Source organism: Entelurus aequoreus, linkage group LG15 (assembly GCF_033978785.1).
Source record: "Entelurus aequoreus isolate RoL-2023_Sb linkage group LG15, RoL_Eaeq_v1.1, whole genome shotgun sequence".
Classification (NCBI taxonomy): Eukaryota; Metazoa; Chordata; class Actinopteri; order Syngnathiformes; family Syngnathidae; genus Entelurus; species Entelurus aequoreus.
This window is the reverse complement of record NC_084745.1, coordinates 33,530,242-33,550,152: the sequence shown is the minus strand read 5'-3', so window position 1 is coordinate 33,550,152 and position 19,911 is coordinate 33,530,242. Positions and strand designations below refer to the sequence as shown.

At 40.9% G+C, this 19,911-nt stretch overlaps 2 protein-coding genes across 3 annotated transcripts in view; one reads left to right on the top strand and one right to left on the bottom strand.

Annotated features, from left to right (window-relative positions):
- Window positions 1-7,287, top strand: part of LOC133630024 (fat storage-inducing transmembrane protein 1) — a 16,756-nt gene extending 9,469 nt beyond the window's left edge. Inside the window, exon 2 of the mRNA XM_062021241.1 lies at window positions 5,870-7,287. Within this exon, the coding sequence (XP_061877225.1) occupies window positions 5,870-6,509 (640 nt within the window). The 3' untranslated portion in view covers window positions 6,510-7,287. The remainder of the gene's footprint in view (window positions 1-5,869) is intronic.
- On the bottom strand, window positions 6,578-19,911 carry psme1 (proteasome activator subunit 1). Of its 2 annotated transcripts, none has more exons than XM_062021242.1 (12): window positions 19,786-19,911; window positions 19,655-19,715; window positions 19,401-19,433; window positions 14,808-14,870; window positions 14,622-14,732; window positions 13,286-13,340; window positions 13,008-13,105; window positions 10,553-10,621; window positions 10,415-10,482; window positions 10,299-10,353; window positions 10,137-10,223; window positions 6,578-6,777 (listed from the first exon to the last, which is right to left on the bottom strand). In XM_062021242.1, the coding sequence occupies exons 2-12, from the start codon at window positions 19,691-19,693 to the stop codon at window positions 6,697-6,699; spliced, it is 759 nt and encodes a 252-aa protein (XP_061877226.1). In that variant the 5' UTR covers window positions 19,694-19,715; window positions 19,786-19,911; the 3' UTR covers window positions 6,578-6,696. The 2 variants fall into 2 exon arrangements, with proteins under 2 accessions (XP_061877226.1, XP_061877227.1); XM_062021243.1 differs by having other exon boundaries at window positions 19,655-19,705; window positions 19,786-19,886.

Genomic DNA, 19,911 nt, shown 5'->3' with positions numbered 1-19,911 from the left:
GACACAGAGAAACGAGACACACGAACTGAAGCTGACAGTCTAGTGCGGAAGCTGGATTCACTTGAGATGGCCTTCATGGCAGGCTTTTGGGACACTGTTCTGTCCAGATTTCAGGCCACAAGTCTGCAACTTCAAAAAGCAGACATGGACCTTGGTACAGCAGTTAGATTGCTGGAATCTCTGCGCACCTTTGTTCTCTCCCAAAGAGATCTATTTGATCATTTTGAGCAGAAAGCCTTAAACATGTTGGGTGGCACCCCATCTTACAGGGCTGAACGGACGAGGAAACGTAAAAAGTTTGCTGATGAATCAGCATCCCCAGATGTTGTGCTTGAGGGAAGGCAACTGTTTCAAATGGAGACATTTATTGCCTCTATTGATCAACTGAGTTCAAGCCTTAATCACCGTCTGGAGGCCTACAAACATCTGAACAATTTGTTCAGTGTCCTTTTCTCTTTGGATACAGAGTCCAATGCTTCAGTCCTTCACAAGGCCAAGATTCTCACTGAATCATACCCATCTGACCTCAATGAAAGTCTTGGACAGGAGCTTATACAGTTCAAATCTTTTATACAGCTCAACAACACTGATGAGGAGAGGACCCCTTCAGGACTGCTCAAAACAATAATACATTTTGGACTACAGCCTACGTTTCCTAATACATACATTGCGCTACAGATTTTTCTCACTCTACCGGTCAGTAACTGTGAGGGAGAACGCTCATTCTCTCTTTTGTCAAGAGTAAAAAATGAGCTGCGCACAAGAATGACTCAGAAAAGATTAAATGCGTTATCTCTAATGGCAATTGAGAGTGAGCTGACAAGAGAGTTGGACTTCAATGATGTGGTGGATGATTTTGCAAAATTGAAAGCACGAAAGAAACCCCTTGCTTAAAGGTGCATTGTGTAAGATTTTTAGGTTATTTCCAGAATTCACCCATTCACTAATGTTAGGCTACCTGTTTTCATGAATACTTACCACCACCATAAAATTCTAAGTATCCATTATGACTTGGAGAATTGCACTTTTGCCATTTCTGGGAAGTGTCACCTGGATTGTGAAGATAGGATTGACTTTAGGCAGAAGCTTGGTGCTTTCTCTGGCAAACTGAACCTCAAGCTTCATTCTCTGCAGCTTTGCATTCTTGTGCAGACTTTCATCCACAAGGAACTTTTCAACTTCCCCACTATCGTGAAGGGGCCATCAAAAGATTTCAGTGTGTCCAGCATGTCTAGTCTCTTACTCTCCTTTCTTTGAGCCATCTCTTGTTTCTCATCTGCCCTACTCTCGAATTTTGCCTTCATGAATTTACTCCAGTTGAGTTCAACCTCCCTTTTTGCTTGTGCTGCTGCCTTGAAACCTCTGAAGCTCCTGGCTCTTCTGTAAAATTATTGACCTATTGACTGCGTTCAGTGTGCCCAACTTCTTCAGTTTGTAGTCCACCTTGCCACATTGTCTCTCCATCCCAATGTTGTGCACAGGGGTGCCATCAATGTTACTAGCCTGTTCACTGACAGGGTCCATTGGGAAGGTCTCCTCATCCATCCTCTGCCTGGCCAGGACAGTCTTCAGATGGGGCAGCATGAGATCTGTCAGCTGCTTCACTTCATCCAAGTATTCGGCAGCCACGTCTGACACTGAGTTCAGGACATGTCCAGTGCCTGTCCAGCCACTATAGCATTCTTGGAAATGGGCTATCTTGACCTGCATGCAGCCCTTGTACCATGAACTGGCCTACACCTTTCTTTGTGGTGCTCTCCGATGCATGTTATCATTTTACCTTTCTCCTTCTCCTCAAGCTTAACCACAAATAGATACAGACTTTGAGCCTCAATTTGCTGCACAGCTGCCGTTATGCCAATGTGTTTTCCTAAGATATTATTTTATTTTTAATGATAGAAGGGAGGAAAAGGGGGCAAAAATCATGTCCGATTTAGTTTTTTGGGTGGGTTGGGGGGTTTATTTCATGATAGCTACCAACTTCCAATACATAATATCTCTCAAATGACCCAATGCACCATCACTGAAGTGGGCGTAATCATTTTCAAAAATGTTTATTTTTAGGCCATTTATCCCCTCCCCCTGTGTCTGTGTGAAACCTGTGCTTGTCAGTGTCTGTGTGGTATACCTAATAGTGTGTGTGCAGTATGTGCACTCTTCTGTACAGTACAGTGTGCATGTCTGTTCACAGTATACAGTATTTCTTGCATAGTGCGTGCGTGTGTGTGCGCCCACACGCGCGGGGGGTTGAGGGGCCAAGACCATGTCAGGCCCAGGGGGCCAAAATTTCTTAATCCGCCCCTGGTCGGTAGTAGTGGGTTTCAGTAGGCCTTTAATATAACAAAAATGAGAATATTTACAGTGCAGGCTGGCCTGTATGAGGAAAAACAGTGTTTTGTTGTATCCTGCGTTTATAAGAACATATTGATCCTTGAAACATACCACACTAGTTGTGTTAAATGAAATATAAAATTAAAAATAAAAACATTTTGCTCTTTGACACTGGAAAAACTAAAACATTTGTTTTTCACTCGTATTTTTTCCCCTAAATGAACCAATAATAAATCAATCGTTTTTTGTTTTTCAATTGCCATTTATGTAAAGAAAATGTACTGAGCGATGCATACACTAACCACCTTCCTATCATGTGAAATGTTTGTTTTAACTTGTCATGACTGGGTTCTTGGGTTTTGCTTCTCCGGAAGGCAAAGGAAAATTGGCGCGTGCAAGACGTGAATTTAAATACATGATTTAATTTTAACAAATAAAAAAACTACAAAAAAAAGGGAAGCAAAAAAAAGGCGCGCACAAAGGCGGAAATACAAACTTGACTATGAAACAAAAGACATGCACGTGGGCACAAAAACTATGAACAATAAACAAAAACAGTAACTGTGGCATAAATGAACAAAACTTACTTGGCAAAGAACTGTGACACGACATGAAGCAGAGTGACGAAATAGTGTGAGGACGCCAGGACGAACAACAGAAACAGACAGATTTAAATAGTGACGTGATCAGTGAAAACAGGTGCGTGACATGACAGGTGAAAACTAATGGGTGACCATGGAAACCAAACCAAACAAGGAAGTGCAACCAGGAACTAAAAAGAGTCCAAAAAACAAACACATGGCCAAAACAAAAACATGAACAGACATGACGCATGACCAAAACAAAAACATGAACAGACATGACATAACTAATGATTAATCCAGTGAGGAAAATTAGGCGTCACTTAATAATTTACTTTTGTGTATGAAAAATTATTCTCGCAACAAAATAATATTAACAACCATTTATAACTTGCTGTATTTTATAAATATGCCAAATGTAATATCTGCTATAGTGTCAAAGCCTTCAATGTGTTCCGAGGTACAATTTTGTTTTTGCTTTGATGTTTGTCCATGTATGGTGCAATTGTGTGTGCGCAACATGTATTTCTTATTTTTTAATGCTCATTGTTTGTGTTTTTATCTTATTTTTGTGGACCTTTTGAATTTGCATTGCAATGACGTCTATCCTATTTTATGTGCTGGTATTTGGACCGAAAATGTGTTTCCGCTCACACTCGTACACTACAAGTCCCAGAATGCATCACAACAACTGCCGTCTCTTTACGTCGATTTTTTTTTTTTTTTCAGTAATGCTCCTGAATTTGCACTTATTGGTAATTGTCTGACACCAGTCTAATTGTGCCTTTTACTCATTTCAACCAAATGTCAGCGAGCATATTTGTTATTTTAAATTGTGTAGCTGGTTAGCCTTGATAATATTCCCTCCAGATTCCTCAGGGACTCTGCCTCCATCATTGCCCCGATCATCACGCACATAATAAACCTATCAATTACACAAGGCCAAGTACCAAAAGATTTTAAGATAGCAAGAGTAACTCCCCTCTTTAAAAAAGGAAGCAAATTGGAACCTGGCAACTACCGACCTGTTTCTATTCTCAGCTCCATTTAGAAAATAATGGAGAAAATAGTTTATGAACAGGTCGATAGTTACCTTGCCACTAATAAACTCATGTACAAATTCCAATCCGGCTTCAGAACTAACCACTCCACTGACACATGCCTTCTCTATCTGACCGACCACATCAAACATGAGGTGGACGTGGGCAAATACTGCGGCATGGTCATGCTGGACCTTCAGAAGGCCTTTGACACCGTTAACCACGCTATACTGTTGGATAAGCTCAGAGCAATCGGATTTAACAAAACCTCTTGGAGCTGGATGCAATCTTACTTGGAGGGGAGGGAGCAGGTGGTAGAGGTGAACGGCACCGTGCCCCCCCCCCCCCCCCAACTCGGTGAGCTGTGGAGTCCCCCAAGGCAGTATATTTGGACCTTTACTGTTCCTAATATACATAAACGACATGTCATCGGCATGCGACTGTGAATTGTTTTTGTTTGCGGATGACTCTGCCCTGCTGGTATCCGGCAAGGACAAGTCACAGGTGGAGAAAATCCTCAGTGCTGAGCTCTGTAGAACTTGCACCTGGCTCGCTGACAACAAGCTATCCATACACTTGGGTAAAACAGAATCCATCCTGTTTGGGTCCCACATCAAACTTAAGAGAGTCAATGACTTCACCATAAAAGTAGGTGACAGTGTCATCACCAGGAAAGATGAGGTCACCTACCTAGGTTCCATTCTAGAGGCTAACCTTTCCTGTGATATAATGGCAACCAAGGTAATCAAAAAGGTTAACCAACGAACGAGATTTCTCTACAGAATTTCCTCTCTGGTCAACAAAAGCACCTTGAGGATTCTGGCGGGAACTCTCGTTCAACCCTTTTTCGATTACGCATGCACCTCCTGGTACCCTAGCACCTCCAAAACCCTCAAATCTAAACTCCAAACATCTCAGAACAAGCTAGTCAGGTTACTTCTAGACCTCCACCCCAGATCCCACCTCACTCCTACCCACTTCTCTAAAGTGGGCTGGCTCAAGGTGGAGGACAGAGTTAAACAACTTGCACTGAGCCTAGTCTATAAAATCCGCTACACCTCCCTGATACCGAAGTACATGTCAAACTACTTCCTTAACGTAAATGACCGCCATAACCACAACACCAGGGGGTGCTCCACTAACCACGTTAAACCCAGATTCCGAACTAACAAAGGTCTTAACTCATTCTCTTTCTATGCCACATCAATGTGGAATGCGCTCCCAACAGGTATAAAAGAAAGGGCATCTCTATCCTCCTTCAAAACCGCAATAAAAGTTCACCTCCAGGCAGCTACAACCCTAAACTAACACCCTCCCCGGATTGCTAATAATCAAATGTAAACAATCAAATGCAGATACTTTTTCTTTTTCTTATGCCTTCTGATCTCTCTCTCTCTCTCTATGTCCACTACTTGATGTCCATATCCCCCCCCCACCCCCACCCCTGATTGTAAATAATGTAAATAATTCAATGTGATTATCTTGTGTGATGACTGTATTATGATGATAGTATATATGATAGTATATATCTGTATCACGAATCAATTTAAGTGGACCCCGACTTAAACAAGTTGAAAAACTTATTCGGGTGTTACCATTTAGTGGTCAATTGTACAGAATATGTACTTCACTGTGCAACCTACTAATAAAAGTCTTAATCAATCAATCAAAGCTTGCGGTGCTAGTCACTTCCGTATGTATGGCGGCGTATGATGGTCAAAAAGGGTTTGATTAAAAAGTCATTACACTAATCGCTTTTTTCTTTCCACACATTTTGCGGTACAAAAACTGTTTCCTAATTTAGAACGTTGCATCATTATCACTGCATGATGATGTATTGTATCCATGCATTTTCTACCGCTTGTATTTATTTATAAAATGTGTTAATTTCTACACATAATACTGTCTGCCCCACAGGAAGTTTCTCAATTCAACTTGGGGTTGGACGTGCACCCTGACAAGTTCCTTCATCATCCTCCTCTCCCTATCGGCACGTCACCCAGCCTCCCTCTGCCTTCGCCATCTCTCCCGACTGGGCCTCTCGGGCCTGATTTGGTGGGGCTGCCAGCGCCTCCTCACCCTGCTGGAGGACGCGGCCGGGACCTGCTACGAGCCCGTCCTCCATGGCCAGGAGAGCGCTGCCTCTTCTGCACAGCCTCTGCTGCTCCTCCATGAAGACCAGACCAAAGCGTCGTGCCTGAGCAGCAGAATGCAATGGCGGGGCTATGAAGTCTCCCAGGACGTGCTCATCCTCTGCTTGTGCTGCCTCTTGCTCGTGGAGGAGCTGTCCGTCTTTGGACGCCACCTCCACCAAAAGGCCCCCGACGGAGCCCCGCTGAGGTTCATTTTCCTACTGTGTGTGCTTCTTCTCGCCGTCTGGGTGTTCCTGCTCCTGTGTGTGTTGGCGCACTTCCCAAAGTTCCCAGCACAGCAGCTAGGAGGAGCTCTGGGCTATCTGGGATGGAGAGGCCTCTATCAGGGATGGTTCCGCCTCAAACCGAGTTGGCACTGTCCGGGTCTGCCAGGGGACCAACTTTTAACAACAAAAGTAGAATAAAAGTCCGGTAGACGTGTAACAGTGTATCCCAGCAGGCATGCTACAATTGTTTTTGACTGACCACAGACTGCAAGAAATCTTTGTTTTATTTTGTAAAGTGTTGCAAAAGACAAACAAAAAAAGCTGAGGCGCTCAATGGCAGTGTAGCCCCTTTTTGTACTTCATTGACCTGGCATGGCAGGTTGTCTTAGTAGATAAGAGCCTTGCAGTCCCCTCGGGGCCTCTTAATCTTGCCGTAGTTTTTGATGATGATGTCATGGAGCGCCGCCTACGAGAGGAACGCAAGCATCAGAGAGAGAGATGGAGGCAGAAAGGGTATATAGAAGATCTTTGACTAGCTATAGTCTATAATACATAGCATCTTTGGCTAATATTTTTGCAGTAGGTCCTTTAAAACAGCAAAGCTCTCCTGACATTTAGAGGATCTTTGACTATAGCTATTTTGCAATAAAGCATAGCTCTTTTATATAGACTGTAAAAATCCAAGTCAAAGATCCTTTATAACAGTGGTCCCCAACCTTTTTGTAACTGCGGTCCGGTCAACACTTGAAAATTTGTCCCACGGGGGGGATTTTTTTTTTTGTCATAAAGAAATACAATCATGTGTGCTTACGGACTGTATCCCTGCAGACTGTATTTATCTATATTGATATATAATGTAGGAACCAGAAATATTAATAACAAAAAGAAACAACCCTTTTGTGTGAATGAGTGTAAATGGGGGAGGGAGGTTTTTTGGGTTGGTGCACTAATTGTAAATGTATCTTGTGTTTTTTTTAAATTTATTTTAAAAAAAACAACAACAAAAAACTTTTTTTTTTTTTTTTTTATATTCTTGTGCGGCCCGGTTCTTGGGGACCACTGCTTTATAATACAGAGGATCCTCAAATAGTCTTTCATATAGAAGACCTTTGGCTAACCTTTTTTGTAGTAGGTCCTCAAAAACAGCAAAGCTCTTATTTTATTAAGAAGATCTTTGACATAGCTATTTTGTAATACAACATAGCTCTCCTATAATGTCAACTGTTACAATATTAGTCAAAGATCCTCCTATAATACATAGAATATTTGGCTTACATTTTTGCAGTCGGTCCTTAGGCCAACTATGCTACTGTATTTTTAATGTTGGTCATTATTGTGGTACTTGGAGAGCCAAGTGTTTTCTGAGGTGGTATTGGTAAAAAAAAGTTTGAGAAGCTGGGATAGGTTTCAGCCACCCCCCGCGACTCCTAGAGCAGTGGTTCTTAACCTGGGTTCGATCGAACCCTAGGGGTTCGGTGAGTATGGCTCAGGGGTTCGGCGGAGGTCAAGACACACCCGACTCATCGTGTAAATAAAAACTTCTCCCTATCGGCGTATTATGGATAGGGCAACAGCAGAAGTCACATTGATTTGCAGGTGTGTAATTTGTTGTGAGTTTATGCACCGTGTTGGTTTTGTTCTTTGAACAAGGTGATGTTCATGCACGGTTCATTTTGTGCACCAGTAAAAAAACATGGTAACACTTTAGTATGGGGAACATATTCACCATTAATTAGTTGCTTATTAACATGCAAATTAGTAACATGTTGGCTCTTATTAATGCCTTATTATAACCCTAACCCTTTAACCCTGGCCCTAACCAAATAACTCTAAATTAAGTCTTTGTTACTTAAAATATGTTCCCCTAGTGTCCAAAAAACTCTAAATTAAGTCTTTGTTATTTAGAATATGTTCCCCTAGTGTCCAAAAAACTCTAAATTAAATCTTTATTTAGAATATGTTCCCCTAGTGTCCAAAAAACTCTAAATTAAGTCTTTGTTACTTAGAATATGTTCCCCTAGTGTCCAAAAAACTCTAAATTAAGTCTTTGTTACTTAGAATATGTTCCCCTAGTGTCCAAAAAACTCTAAATTAAATCTTTATTTAGAATATGTTCCCCTAGTGTCCAAAAAACTCTAAATTAAGTCTTTGTTACTTAGATTATGTTGCCCTAGTGTCCAAAAAACTCTAAATTAAGTCTTTGTTACTTAGAATATGTTCCCCTAGTGTCCAAAAAACTCTAAATTAAGTCTTTGTTACTTAGAATATGTTCCCCTAGTGTCCAAAAAACTCTAAATTAAATTTGTATTTAGAATATGTTCCCCTAGTGTCCAAAAAACTCTAAATTAAGTCTTTGTTACTTAGATTATGTTCCCCTAGTGTCCAAATAACTCTAAATTAAGTCTTTGTTACTTAGAATATGTTCCCCATACTAAAGTGTTATCAAAAACATATAACTTTGTCTTGAATTTGAAAAAAAACCCCAAACATTTTATTTTTCACTAAAGAAGGGTTCGGTGAATGCGCATATGAAACTGGTGGGGTTCGGTACCTCCAACAAGGTTAAGAACCACTGTCCTAGAGGGACAAGCGGTAGAAAATGGATGGATGAATTACTGCTCTATAATGAGGATCTTTGGCTAAAAGTTTTGCAGTAGGTCCTTAAACAGCAAAGCTCTCCTGACATATAGGAGCTCTTTGGCAAGCCTTTTCGTAGTAGACCACTAAAAAGAGCAGAGGGCTCGTGTAGCATAGAGGATCTTTGGGTGGTGTCAACATATTGCTTGTTTAAGTTCATGAGTTGCTCTATTAGAGCTGCAACGATTAATCCATCAAATTGATTAGAAAAGAGCTTCAATTAATATTCTGTTCCTTTGATTGATTTAGTGTAATTAATAAAAATTTATCAAATCCGGAACACAAAGGGTGCCGGGAAGTTTAAATGCGCGGAAATAGTTTTTGCATGGCTGCTGTGGTGTGTGGGTGCCGTTATGTGTGGCGGGGAACAGCGGAGATTTTTATTACATTTTTTTAATACACACACGTAAAAGAGCAAGTTAAATGTTGATGTGCATTTAATTGAAAAAAATAAAATAATTTAAACTGTTATCCCCAAAATATGCACTGAGGCATGTGTTTATCCCATGACAAATTAATTGATAAATAACTAAAATAATTTGGTGAGCTAACATGTGAGGGCATAGCACAGCCTTTCATAGAAACACAAATATTTTTGTTTGAGCTTTTTTTGATGCCACCAGAGAGTGAGGAAAAAGGTGTTGATAACCCTAGAACTGTTCATTTGTCTTTACTGCAAGAGGCTAATTACAATATAAGGTATGCAGCTGATGAAATATCTATTACATACACAAATTACACATTAATTTCAGCAATAACTAGGGACAAGCGGTAGAAAATGGATGGATGTACTTTATACCGCCACCAAGTTACAGTATTGCTCTGAAACTACATCCTATTCCTGTCTTCAAAAGGTGAGTAGCTTTGCTTTATTTTAGTTTCACTTTACAGTGATTCACTTCTATCCACACTTGGAATGTTGGGGTATAATTTAAATCCTGTTGAATGTTTAATATTTCCAATGGAAATGTGTTAAAAAGAAGCTTCGGATGCTCTTTCCTGCAATAACGTCTTAGTCATTGAACTTTCTATTGGTCATTGTGGTTGCAGTTTGCACTTCTTTCATGTTGCTAAATAAGGTAACAGCGCTCAGTGTGTTCCACTCCCTAGTTCTAAAACCGTATCTACAGATTTACTGGCATGTGCGCATGAAAGCGCTCGTTAATAGAAGGCAGCAGGAGCACTTACATATGTGGCACAGATGTCCAGCACCATGAGGCGCAGCTCAAAGTACTGAGTCTCGTCCAGCTGGTGAACCAGCTCCCTGAAGTCTCCCTGCAAGATGCAGACAGCAGTGTTATAGAATATGGAGAATGTATTAACTGGGTGAATACAGTACAATCTGCTGACCACGTGGGCGGTCTTTGATGCTTTGGCTACTGCGTCACCTCTCTCGCTGTAGTATCTGACAAACAAAACATGCAATAAGCAGGAAGCACAATATTCTGCTTTAGAGGGGCTCTTACTTTGAAATCTGAGTCTGGAATCCCTCGATTTTAGTGCGTGCACTTGTCAATATCTCAAACACTTTTTCCTATTGATAAATGAAAAATAATGTTTAAAAAATGTCATTGGAAGAAAAAGAAAAAAAAAACGTGACTCACTTGCACTGCTACTCCGAAGTTGTTACCATCTTCAATTGTGGGTATTTGGAGTTGTAGCCACATAGAAACCTGCAAGAAACATTCATTATTCCATTTAGAACGTATTAAATATAATTTACTGTCGAACCACTCTTTCAATTTCAAAATCATTTCAAATGTTTTTCCCCCCCAAAGGAAATTAATGACAGTACAGTACAGGCCATATTTAATGAATTTTAACTACTCCAGGCCTAAAGTAACCACTGTATAATCAAATGTAAAGTAAATCTACTCTATGGTTATCACTCTTCATTAACTTCCTGTTCTATTGTTATCATCACTCTTCTATTGAACTTCCTGTTCTACGGTTATCACTTGTCTTCAACTTCCTGTTCTATGGTTATCATCACTCTTCATTAACTTCCTGTTCTATGGTTATCACTTTTCTTCAACTTCCTGTTCTATAGTTATCAACACTCGTCTTCAACTTCCAAATCTATAGTTATCAACACTCTTCCTGTTGTATGATTATCAATACTCCTCTATTCGACTTCCTGTTCTATGGTTATCACTTGGCTTCAACATCCTGTTCTATGGTTATCACTCTTTTTCAACTTCCTGTTCTATGGTTATCACTCTTCTTCAACTTCCCGTTCTAAGGTTATCACCTTTCTTCAGGTTCCTGTTCTATAGGTATCAACACTCAACTTCAACTTCCTGTTGTATGATTATCATCACTCTTCTATTCAACTTCTTGTCCTATGGTTATCACTCTTTTTAAACTTTCTGTTCTTTGGTCATCAATCAATCAATGTTTATTTATATAACCCTAAATCACAAATGTCTCAAAGGGCCCTTCCTGTGCTATGGTTATCACTCTTTTTCATCTTCCTGTTCTATGGTTTTCATCACTCTTCATTAACTTCCTGTAAAATGGTTACCATCCCTCTTCAACTTCCTGTTCTATGGTAATCATCACATTTTAACTTCCTGTTCTATGGTTATTATCACTTATAGAACCTTTATTTAACCAGATAAGAAAACCCATTGAGATCAAGATCTCTTTCACAAGGGTGACCTGGCCAAGAGGTCAACAGCACAAGTCACAGAGCAGTTTCAAAATAAATACATTAAGACACACATTTTAAAATACATAAGAGAACTGTAAAACAACAGAGATTTACATCTTTAAAAACACAGGCACTGTGCAAACGTCTCTCGCTGTTTGTCCCTCAGGACAGAACGGAAGGCTCCAAATGGAAGTAGTTCTGTAAGTTTCAGTTTCGTCTGCAATTCATTCCATGCCATAGGGGCACCAATGCCAAAAGCTCTTTTGCCAAATTCAGTCCGTACATGAGGAACAGTTAAAACATACAAATTGTTAGAACGTAACGCGTAAGAGCTGCTTTTTCTTTGTAACAGAGTACACAAGTATGGAGGTATTAAACCTAAAAGAGCCTTATAAATTAAAGTCAGCCAATGTGTGTATCTGCGTGCACTCAATGAAGATAAGTCTGACTTCATATACAGTTGACAATGGTGGGTGAGACTACGACAGCCAGTAACAAATCTTAGTGCTGAATGAAAAACAGTGTCCAAGGACTGGAGGCATTTAGATGAAGCACTCAAATAAAGCACGTCTCTATAATCAATTACAGGCAAGATAGTTGCTGTCACCAATTTCTTTCTGACTTTAAGAGAGAAGCAGTTTTTATTTCTAAAAAAGAAACCAAGCTTTACCCTAAGCTTAGAGACCAAGTTGTTAATATGGGCTTCAAATGAAAGCTCCTGATCAAGAGTAAAACCCAAGTACTTGTAATTTAAGACCTGCTCTATAGGGTTTCCATTTGATGTTACAATATTTGGAATATTTTCCAGTAGCACCCTTGAATGAGAGAAAACCATTACCTTGCTTTTATCTGTATTTAAAACCAATTTAAGATCAAATAAGCGAGCCTGGATGACATCAAAACCAGCTTGTAAAAACTCAAAAGCCTGAGTGATGGAGGTTGAACAGCAATAAATAATGGTGTCGTCTGCATAAAAATGGTACATTGCATTTGACAAATTATTACAAAGATTATTTATGTAGATAGAAAATAAAATCATCAACTTCCTGTTCTATGCTTATCATCACTCTTTGTCAACTTCCTGTTTTATGGGTATCATCAATCTATGTCAACTTCCTGTTGTATTTGTATCATCAATAGTCAACTTCCTGTACTATGGTTGTCACTCTTCTATTCAATTTCCTGTTCTATGGTTATCATCACTCTCCTCCCAAAGTTGAGTTCCAGCAAAGTGAACATCTTTTGGGGGTGTTTGGCTTAATAAGTTCCATTGTAATGATGGCTCTTCTTGTGTCCTTTCAAAATAATGCACATTATTAATGGAGTGGAAGAGTCCTTGTTTTTTTCTCATCCATCCAGGACAGGCAGACAGACAGACAGACAAACTACTAAACATTAAGACCAACCGTGTTGAGCTTCTCCTTTAGTGTTTGAATCTGAGGCTTGACCTCCCGCAGGAGCGTCTCCACTCGCTCGTTGCAGCAGATAGGACCACAAGGAGGGCCTAGTGCATGAAAATTATATATTATATTGAATAACCTATTACAAATTACGAGCAAGAGCTTGTTTACACTACAATACTTTATTTCTATTGTTACTAATAATAGCAGTAACCAGTTAGTCACTTATTTACTGGAATCATGCAGTGACATCAGTCATAAATTCCCAGCGTGACATTATTCACCTGAATCTTCCTCCTCCTCCTCCTTCTTCTTCTTCTCGTCTTTCTTGCCCTCCTTCTGTAACAAAAGGCAAAGTGTTTGCAGCTCTGATTCTCCCGGCGGCTCCTTTATTGATAGCCACTAAACAAGAGTTTGTCGTGGCCCCATTTTGGTCTTTAATAATATTTTAGGTTTTTGTTATCAGACTCCAGCCCAATACCCAACGTCGCCGCCTCACATACACGCCATAAAAAACAAATGAATGCCCTAATTCTGTTGAAACTAGCTTTTTAAAACACATGTATAAACCTTATCTAGGTTTTTGGATGCAACTCGTAATGTTTTCAAGATTTTTTATGGGAAAAAAACTAAAGTTTTGGACCTTTTATTAATTACCATATCTAGATGAAGTGAAAGTAAACCGGTTTGTCTTGCCATCCATTAATCCATTAAGCATTGTATCCGGCATACTACATCCCAAAGTGATACAGTCGATGGTGCACTCCAATGATCAGAAAGCCCACAATTTTTTTGAATCATTTATGTTTATGCTTCATCATTAATGTTTTTCATCAAGTGTTCAAACTAGTGGCATCATTAACCCTTTTTACGGGGGTTTAAATGCTCCCTAAAATATCCTTAAACCCCCTCGTATTATTTGGTGTTATTTTTTTTTAACACAATAGTCCTGACATAATTCATATTAAGTAGCTGGAGTGTGAGTTTCAATATAAATACAACTTTTCATTATACAATTTATGTTAAGTTTTCCTTTACTTCATAGTGCAAGATAGCAATTAGCTGATTTATGTAAGATTAGCAATAGTGCATATTATAAATATACATCATTATTATTAATACATCTACTGAGGGTTAAGCCTAGTCGTTCATCTGTTTTGAACTCTAATGAAGGTTACTTGAACGCACCAAAATTATGTGCTATGAGATGCAAAATTTAAACATAACGTTGTACAATGCTGCCATAAAGAGATTTATTATATTTGTACCTTTCTTACCTGATCCTAAATCCCAAATGTGTGAATGCATAAATGTTAGCTTTGATAACATCTGTGTTGAGTGAACAGTGAAAGAACTCACCCTTTTGTATTTTTTGCAAGTGTGTGTGTGTGTTTTGTGACACATTCCCTAATTTGATTGATTGAACAAACTTCTTATTTAACTTTGACAGCAGACTTGATTTTATCTTTACTTTTAAGGAGGTCGTCTTTTATAACTAAATGAAAAAATAAATCTTCAAATCTTTACAAAAGCCTAGGCCATGATCATGTGGCGCTCCCTAGTGGTTGAGGCCCTAAACAACCGGTCCTGGATGTTGCCAATGCCCAAACATTTCCATACCTCCTCCTTCTCCTCCTTCTTCTTGCGTTTGGCCTCCTCCTTGACAGGATCCGGTATTGGGATGTCCAGCGGTGCCTTCAGGGATGTCAGGTCATTGCAACTGAAATGAGTCTGAAGGCAAAACTAATTTGCAATGTGCCCCATTTTATTTTTTTTGATATCATATTCAACCATTTAAACACTAACCTTCAGTAGCACCTGCAGCTCTTCAATCTTCTGGGGGAAAAATTTTGAGACCAGTCCTTCTGCCTTTTTTCCCCCGGGAAACAGAAAAATATTATCCAAATCAAAAAGACTGACGGATTATTTTACAATACTACTCAAAAATATAACCATGAAGTAAACAATATTTTATGACATTGTTGTGTTCTGGTGTTTTTTAACATTTAAAAAAATGTTACATTTTTAAATGCTCAGTCGCCAACATTTTACTGTAAAAATAAAAGTGGTAACGTTTTTCAATTTACAGTCAGGGACTGTAAAAACAACTGTTGATTTTGTTAAAATAAAAACTGGCAACTGAACCGTTTTTTCAACTAACTTTAAAAATAATTCAATTTACAGGAATTTAGTGTAATAATCACCGTTAATTTTACGGGGAAATTCTGATGAGTGAACTCTCTAAAATGATTAATGATTATTAATCCAAAAATTGGCAATGTCATGTAAAAAAAAAAAGTATTTATTTTGAGATCATATTTGTTTTTCTAGCTAAAATATACCTATTCAACTATTTGTTTTGACAATTTTGAATAAACGTTAAGCACTATTTCAAAACTATATTAAAAACTGGCAGCTTAATCACAAGAATTTTACTGCAAAAATAACAATTGTAGCGTTTCTCAATTTATAGTAATTCAGTGTAAAAAACACTATAATTTTACGGTAAAATTCTGGACACTGAACTTTTTAAAATTAAAATGAAAAAAAAAGTAATAACTTCTCTCCTGACCTTATTGTGGTAGAGGAGTTTTAGTGTCCCAATGATCCAGGGAGCTATGTTGTCTGGGGTCTCCTATGCCCCCTGGTAGGGTCTCCCAAGACAAACAAGTCCTAGGTAAGTGACCAGACAAAGACCAGCTCGAAGACCTCTATGGAAAGATGCAATCAAGAACCCAGAATTCCCTCGCTTGGACGCGGGTCACCGGGGCCCCCCTTTGGAGCCAGGCCGGGACTTGGGGCTTAATGGCGAGCATCTGGTGTCCCTATGGGGCCTGGTCAGGCACAGCCCGAAGAGGCAACGTGGGCCCCCTGTCCAATGGGCTCACCACTCATAGGACGGGGCTTTGAGGTCAGATGCAGTGTGAGCTGGGCAGCAGCCAAAGAATGGGGCCCTAAGCGGTCCGATCTTCGGCTACAGAAGCTAACTCTTGGGATGTGGAATGACACCTAGCTGGGGCGTAAGGAGCCTGAGCTGGTGCTCGAGGTGGAGAAGTTCCAGCTGGATCTTGTCCAACTTACTTCGACATGCAGCAATGGCTCTGAAACCAGTCCTCTGGAGAGGGGCTGGACTCTCTTCCACTCTGGGGTGGGGAGGAAATACATGTTGCCCCACGGCTTAGAGCATTTACGTTGGGAATTTAACCCAGTAGACGAAAGGGTAGATTCCCTTCGCCTCCGGGTGGTGGTACGGGTCCTGACTGTTGTTTTTTCTTACGCACCAAACAGCAGCTCAGAGTACCCACCCTTTTTGGATTCCCTCGAGGGATTATTGGAAAATGCTCCCCCAGGTGATTCCCTTGTTTTGCTGCAGGACTTCAACGCTCACTTTGGCAACAACAGTGAAACCTGGAGGGGTGTGATTGGGAGGAACGGCCGCCCAAATCTAAACTTGAGTGGTGTTTTGTTATTGGACGTTTGTGCTCGTAGTAGATTATCCATAACAAACACAATGTTCAAACATAAGGGTGTCTATTATGTGCACTTGGCACCAGGATACCCTAGGCCGCAGTTCGACTTTGTGGTTGTGTCATCGGATTTGCAGTCTCATGTTTTGGACACTTGGGTGACGAGGCCGAGCTTTCCACTGATCGCCACCTGGTGGTGAGTTGGCTACGATGGTAGGGAAGATGCCGGACAGACCTGGCAGGCTCTAACACATTGTGAGGGTCTGCTGGGAACGTCTGGCAGAGTCTCCTGTCAGAATGAGTTTTATTTACCACCTCTAGAAGAACTTTGAGCATGTTACGAGGGAGGCGCTGGACATTGAGTCCGAGTGGACCATGTTCGGTACCTCTTTTGATGAGGCGGCCGATCAGAGAAGTAGCTGCAAGGTGGTTGGTGCCAGCCGTGGCGGTAATGTCAGAACCGGCTGGTGTCAGTGAGGGATGCTGTCAAGATGAAGAAGGAGTCGTATCGGGTTATTTTGACTCATGGGGCTCCGGAGGCAGCGGATAAGTACCGACAGGCCAAGCGGTGTGCGGCTTCGGCGGTCGCACAGGCAAAAACTCGGACATAGGAGGAGTTTGGAGAAGCTATGGATAAAGACTTCCAGACGGCTTGGAAATTATTCTGGACCACTATTCGCCCACTCAGGAGGTGGAAACAGTGCACTGTCAACACCGCATAGGGTGGGGACGGTGTGCAGCTCACCTTCACTCAGGATGTTGTGGATCGGTGGAGGGAATACTTCACTGCTTCCTCATAGGAAGCAGTGCCTGGGGAATCTGTGGTGGACTCTCCAATTTCTGGGGCTGAAGTTGCTGAGGTGGTTAAAAAGCTCTTCTGTGGCAGTGGGGGGTGAATGAGATCCGCCCGGAGTTCCTTAAGGCTCTGGATGATGTGGAGCTGTCTTTGTTGACAAGACTCTGCAGCATTGCGTGACATCGTGGGTGGTGCCTCCGGATTGGCAGACGGGGTGGTGGTTCCCCTCTTTAAAAAGAGGAACCGGAGGGTATGTTCCAACTATTGTGGGTACACACTTCTCAGGCTTCCCGGTAAGGTCTATTCAGATGTACTGGAGAGGAAGCAAACCCGGATAGTCGAACCTCGGATTCAGGAGGACCAGTGTGGTTTTTGTCTTGGTCATGAAACTGTGGACCAGCTCTACACTCTCGGCAGGATCCTCAAGGGTGCATGGGCGTTTGCCCAACCAGTCTCCATGTTTTGTGGACTTGGAAAAGGCCGTTTCCCTCTAGAAGTCCTGTGAGGAGTGCTTAATATGTGACAGTATATTCCCTGTATGATCGGTTCCATAGCTTGGTCCGCCTTGCCTGCAGTAAATCAAACCCTTTTGCAGTAAGGGGTTGGACATCGCCATGGCTGCCCTTTGTCACTCAATACTTCAATGGACAGAATTTCTAGGCGCAGTCAAGGCGTTGAGGGGATCCGGTTTGGTGGCTACAGGATTAGGTCTCTGCTTTTTGCGGATGATGTGGTCCTGCTGGCTTCATCTGGCCAGGATCTTCAGCTCTCACTGGATCGGTTTGCAGCCGAGTGTGAAGCGACTGGGATAAGAATCAGCACCTGCAAGTCTAAGTCCATGGTTCTCGCCCGGAAATGGGCAGAGGAGATCTTGCCCCAGGAGGAGGAGTTCAAGTACCTTGGAGTCTTGTTCACGAGTGAGGGATGAGTGGATCGTGAGATTGACAGGCAGATCGGTGCAGCGTCTGCAGTGATGCGGACCCTGTATCGATTCGTCGTGGTATAGGAGGAGCTTAGCCGGAAAGCAAAGCTCTCAATTTACCGGTTGATCTACATCTGATTGACGATCTATTTGGGTCGTAACTGAAAGGACAAGATCATGGGTACAAGTGGCCGAAATTAGTTTCCTCCGTCAGGTGGCGGGGCTCTCCCTTAGAGATGAGATGAGAGGAGCTCAGAGTAAAGCAGCTGCTCCTCCACATCGAGAGGAGCCAGATGAGCCAGGAAAACCCTTCCTGGGGAGGTGTTTAGGGCACGTCCGACCGGTAGGAGGCCACGGGGAAGACCCAGGACACGTTGGGGGGGACTATGTGTCCCAGTTGGCCTGGGAACGCCTCGGGATCCCCCGGGAGGAGCTGGACGAAGAAGCTGGGGAGAGGGACGTCTAGGCTTCTCTGCTTAGGCTGCTGCCCCCGTGACATGACCTCAGATAAGCGGAAGAAGATGAATGGATGGATGGATTGATGAATGTAATAAAGTAATGTTTTTTTATTATTTTGGGGTTATTTTATTATAACTAAAATATACCTATATTAAAAACATGTGGCTTGGTCGCCAGAGTTTTACCGTAAATATAACAATTGCAACGTTTTTCAATTTACATTAATTCAGTGTAAAAACCACCATAAATTTTATACAAAAATTCTGGCGACTGAACTTTTTAAAATTTTAAATTAATATAAAAATAATAATGTAACGTAAAAAAAATTTGGCGATTCTGCGGTGATTTGTTTTTTAGTTGAAATCTACTTATTCAACAATTTAACAATTTTTAATAAACATGAGCACCATTATAAAGGATATAAATCTCTGCTAGCACAAGCTAATACACTTTAGTACGAGGAAATAATATAAATAAATGATGATTATTTTAAATTAAGGAATACACAATTTGGCCATGTTCTGGCAATGTTGTGGTTTAAGTGTAAGTAAGAGTAAATATACAATTCATAATGATGATTTACAATGATGTGTTTCTTCTTCGTTTCCTCCTATTTTTGCAGCAAGTGCGCTCCTTAGTGGCGACATATCGGCTAGTACTGCCTTGTTCATTTATTTGGAGATATAGTTTCGCTTTGTCTAGAATACCAAACCATGCAAAAAAAGAAGGAATATGTTTTCAAACAGGTCCATTACCTCCTTGGTGAGCTTCTTGGAGAAGTCCTCCACCTGCAAAGAGGTAAGACTAGGTAATTTAGTAGATTTGTTGTGTCATCGTGTGGCTCACATTACTCAACTCAACAGGTCAGCTTACAGCACTTACTGTGTAACTATGTATCAACTTTAAACAGAAACTTGGCTCAACTGTCGAATCACTTTTAGTTAAAACATTTTAAAAGCATCTTAATATCCCTCACTATTTATATAATCGACATATTTAGATCGCTCACCTGCTGCTTCGCCTCGACGCAAATATCCATATCGGACATGACGCCTGTCAACTGAAAGAAACTGATTCAATGTTGTTATTAAAACGTATATGTTCAAAGTGAGCGTTGTGAGAGAGATTAATTATCCTCACCCGTCGTTGTAATTCAACGCCACGAAAAAGGAAAGCCCCAGTTACTCAGCAGTAAAACTGAAAACGAAAGTTTTTGAGCAAATAAGTACTTCCGTACAGTCTGTATCCCGCGGTGCATTTTGGGAT

What these genes read in the sequence shown, in the direction of transcription:
- psme1 (XM_062021242.1), bottom strand. Translation starts at nt 19,693, where the DNA reads ATGTCCGATATGGATATTTGCGTCGAGGCGAAGCAGCAG. An exon ending in GGAGGAGGAGGAAGATTCAG is followed by an intron (nt 13,106 to 13,285) that starts GTGAATAATGTC and finishes TTCATGCACTAG; the next exon opens with GCCCTCCTTGTGGTCCTATC. An exon ending in CATCAAAGACCGCCCACGTG is followed by an intron (nt 10,224 to 10,298) that starts GTCAGCAGATTG and finishes TGCATCTTGCAG; the next exon opens with GGAGACTTCAGGGAGCTGGT.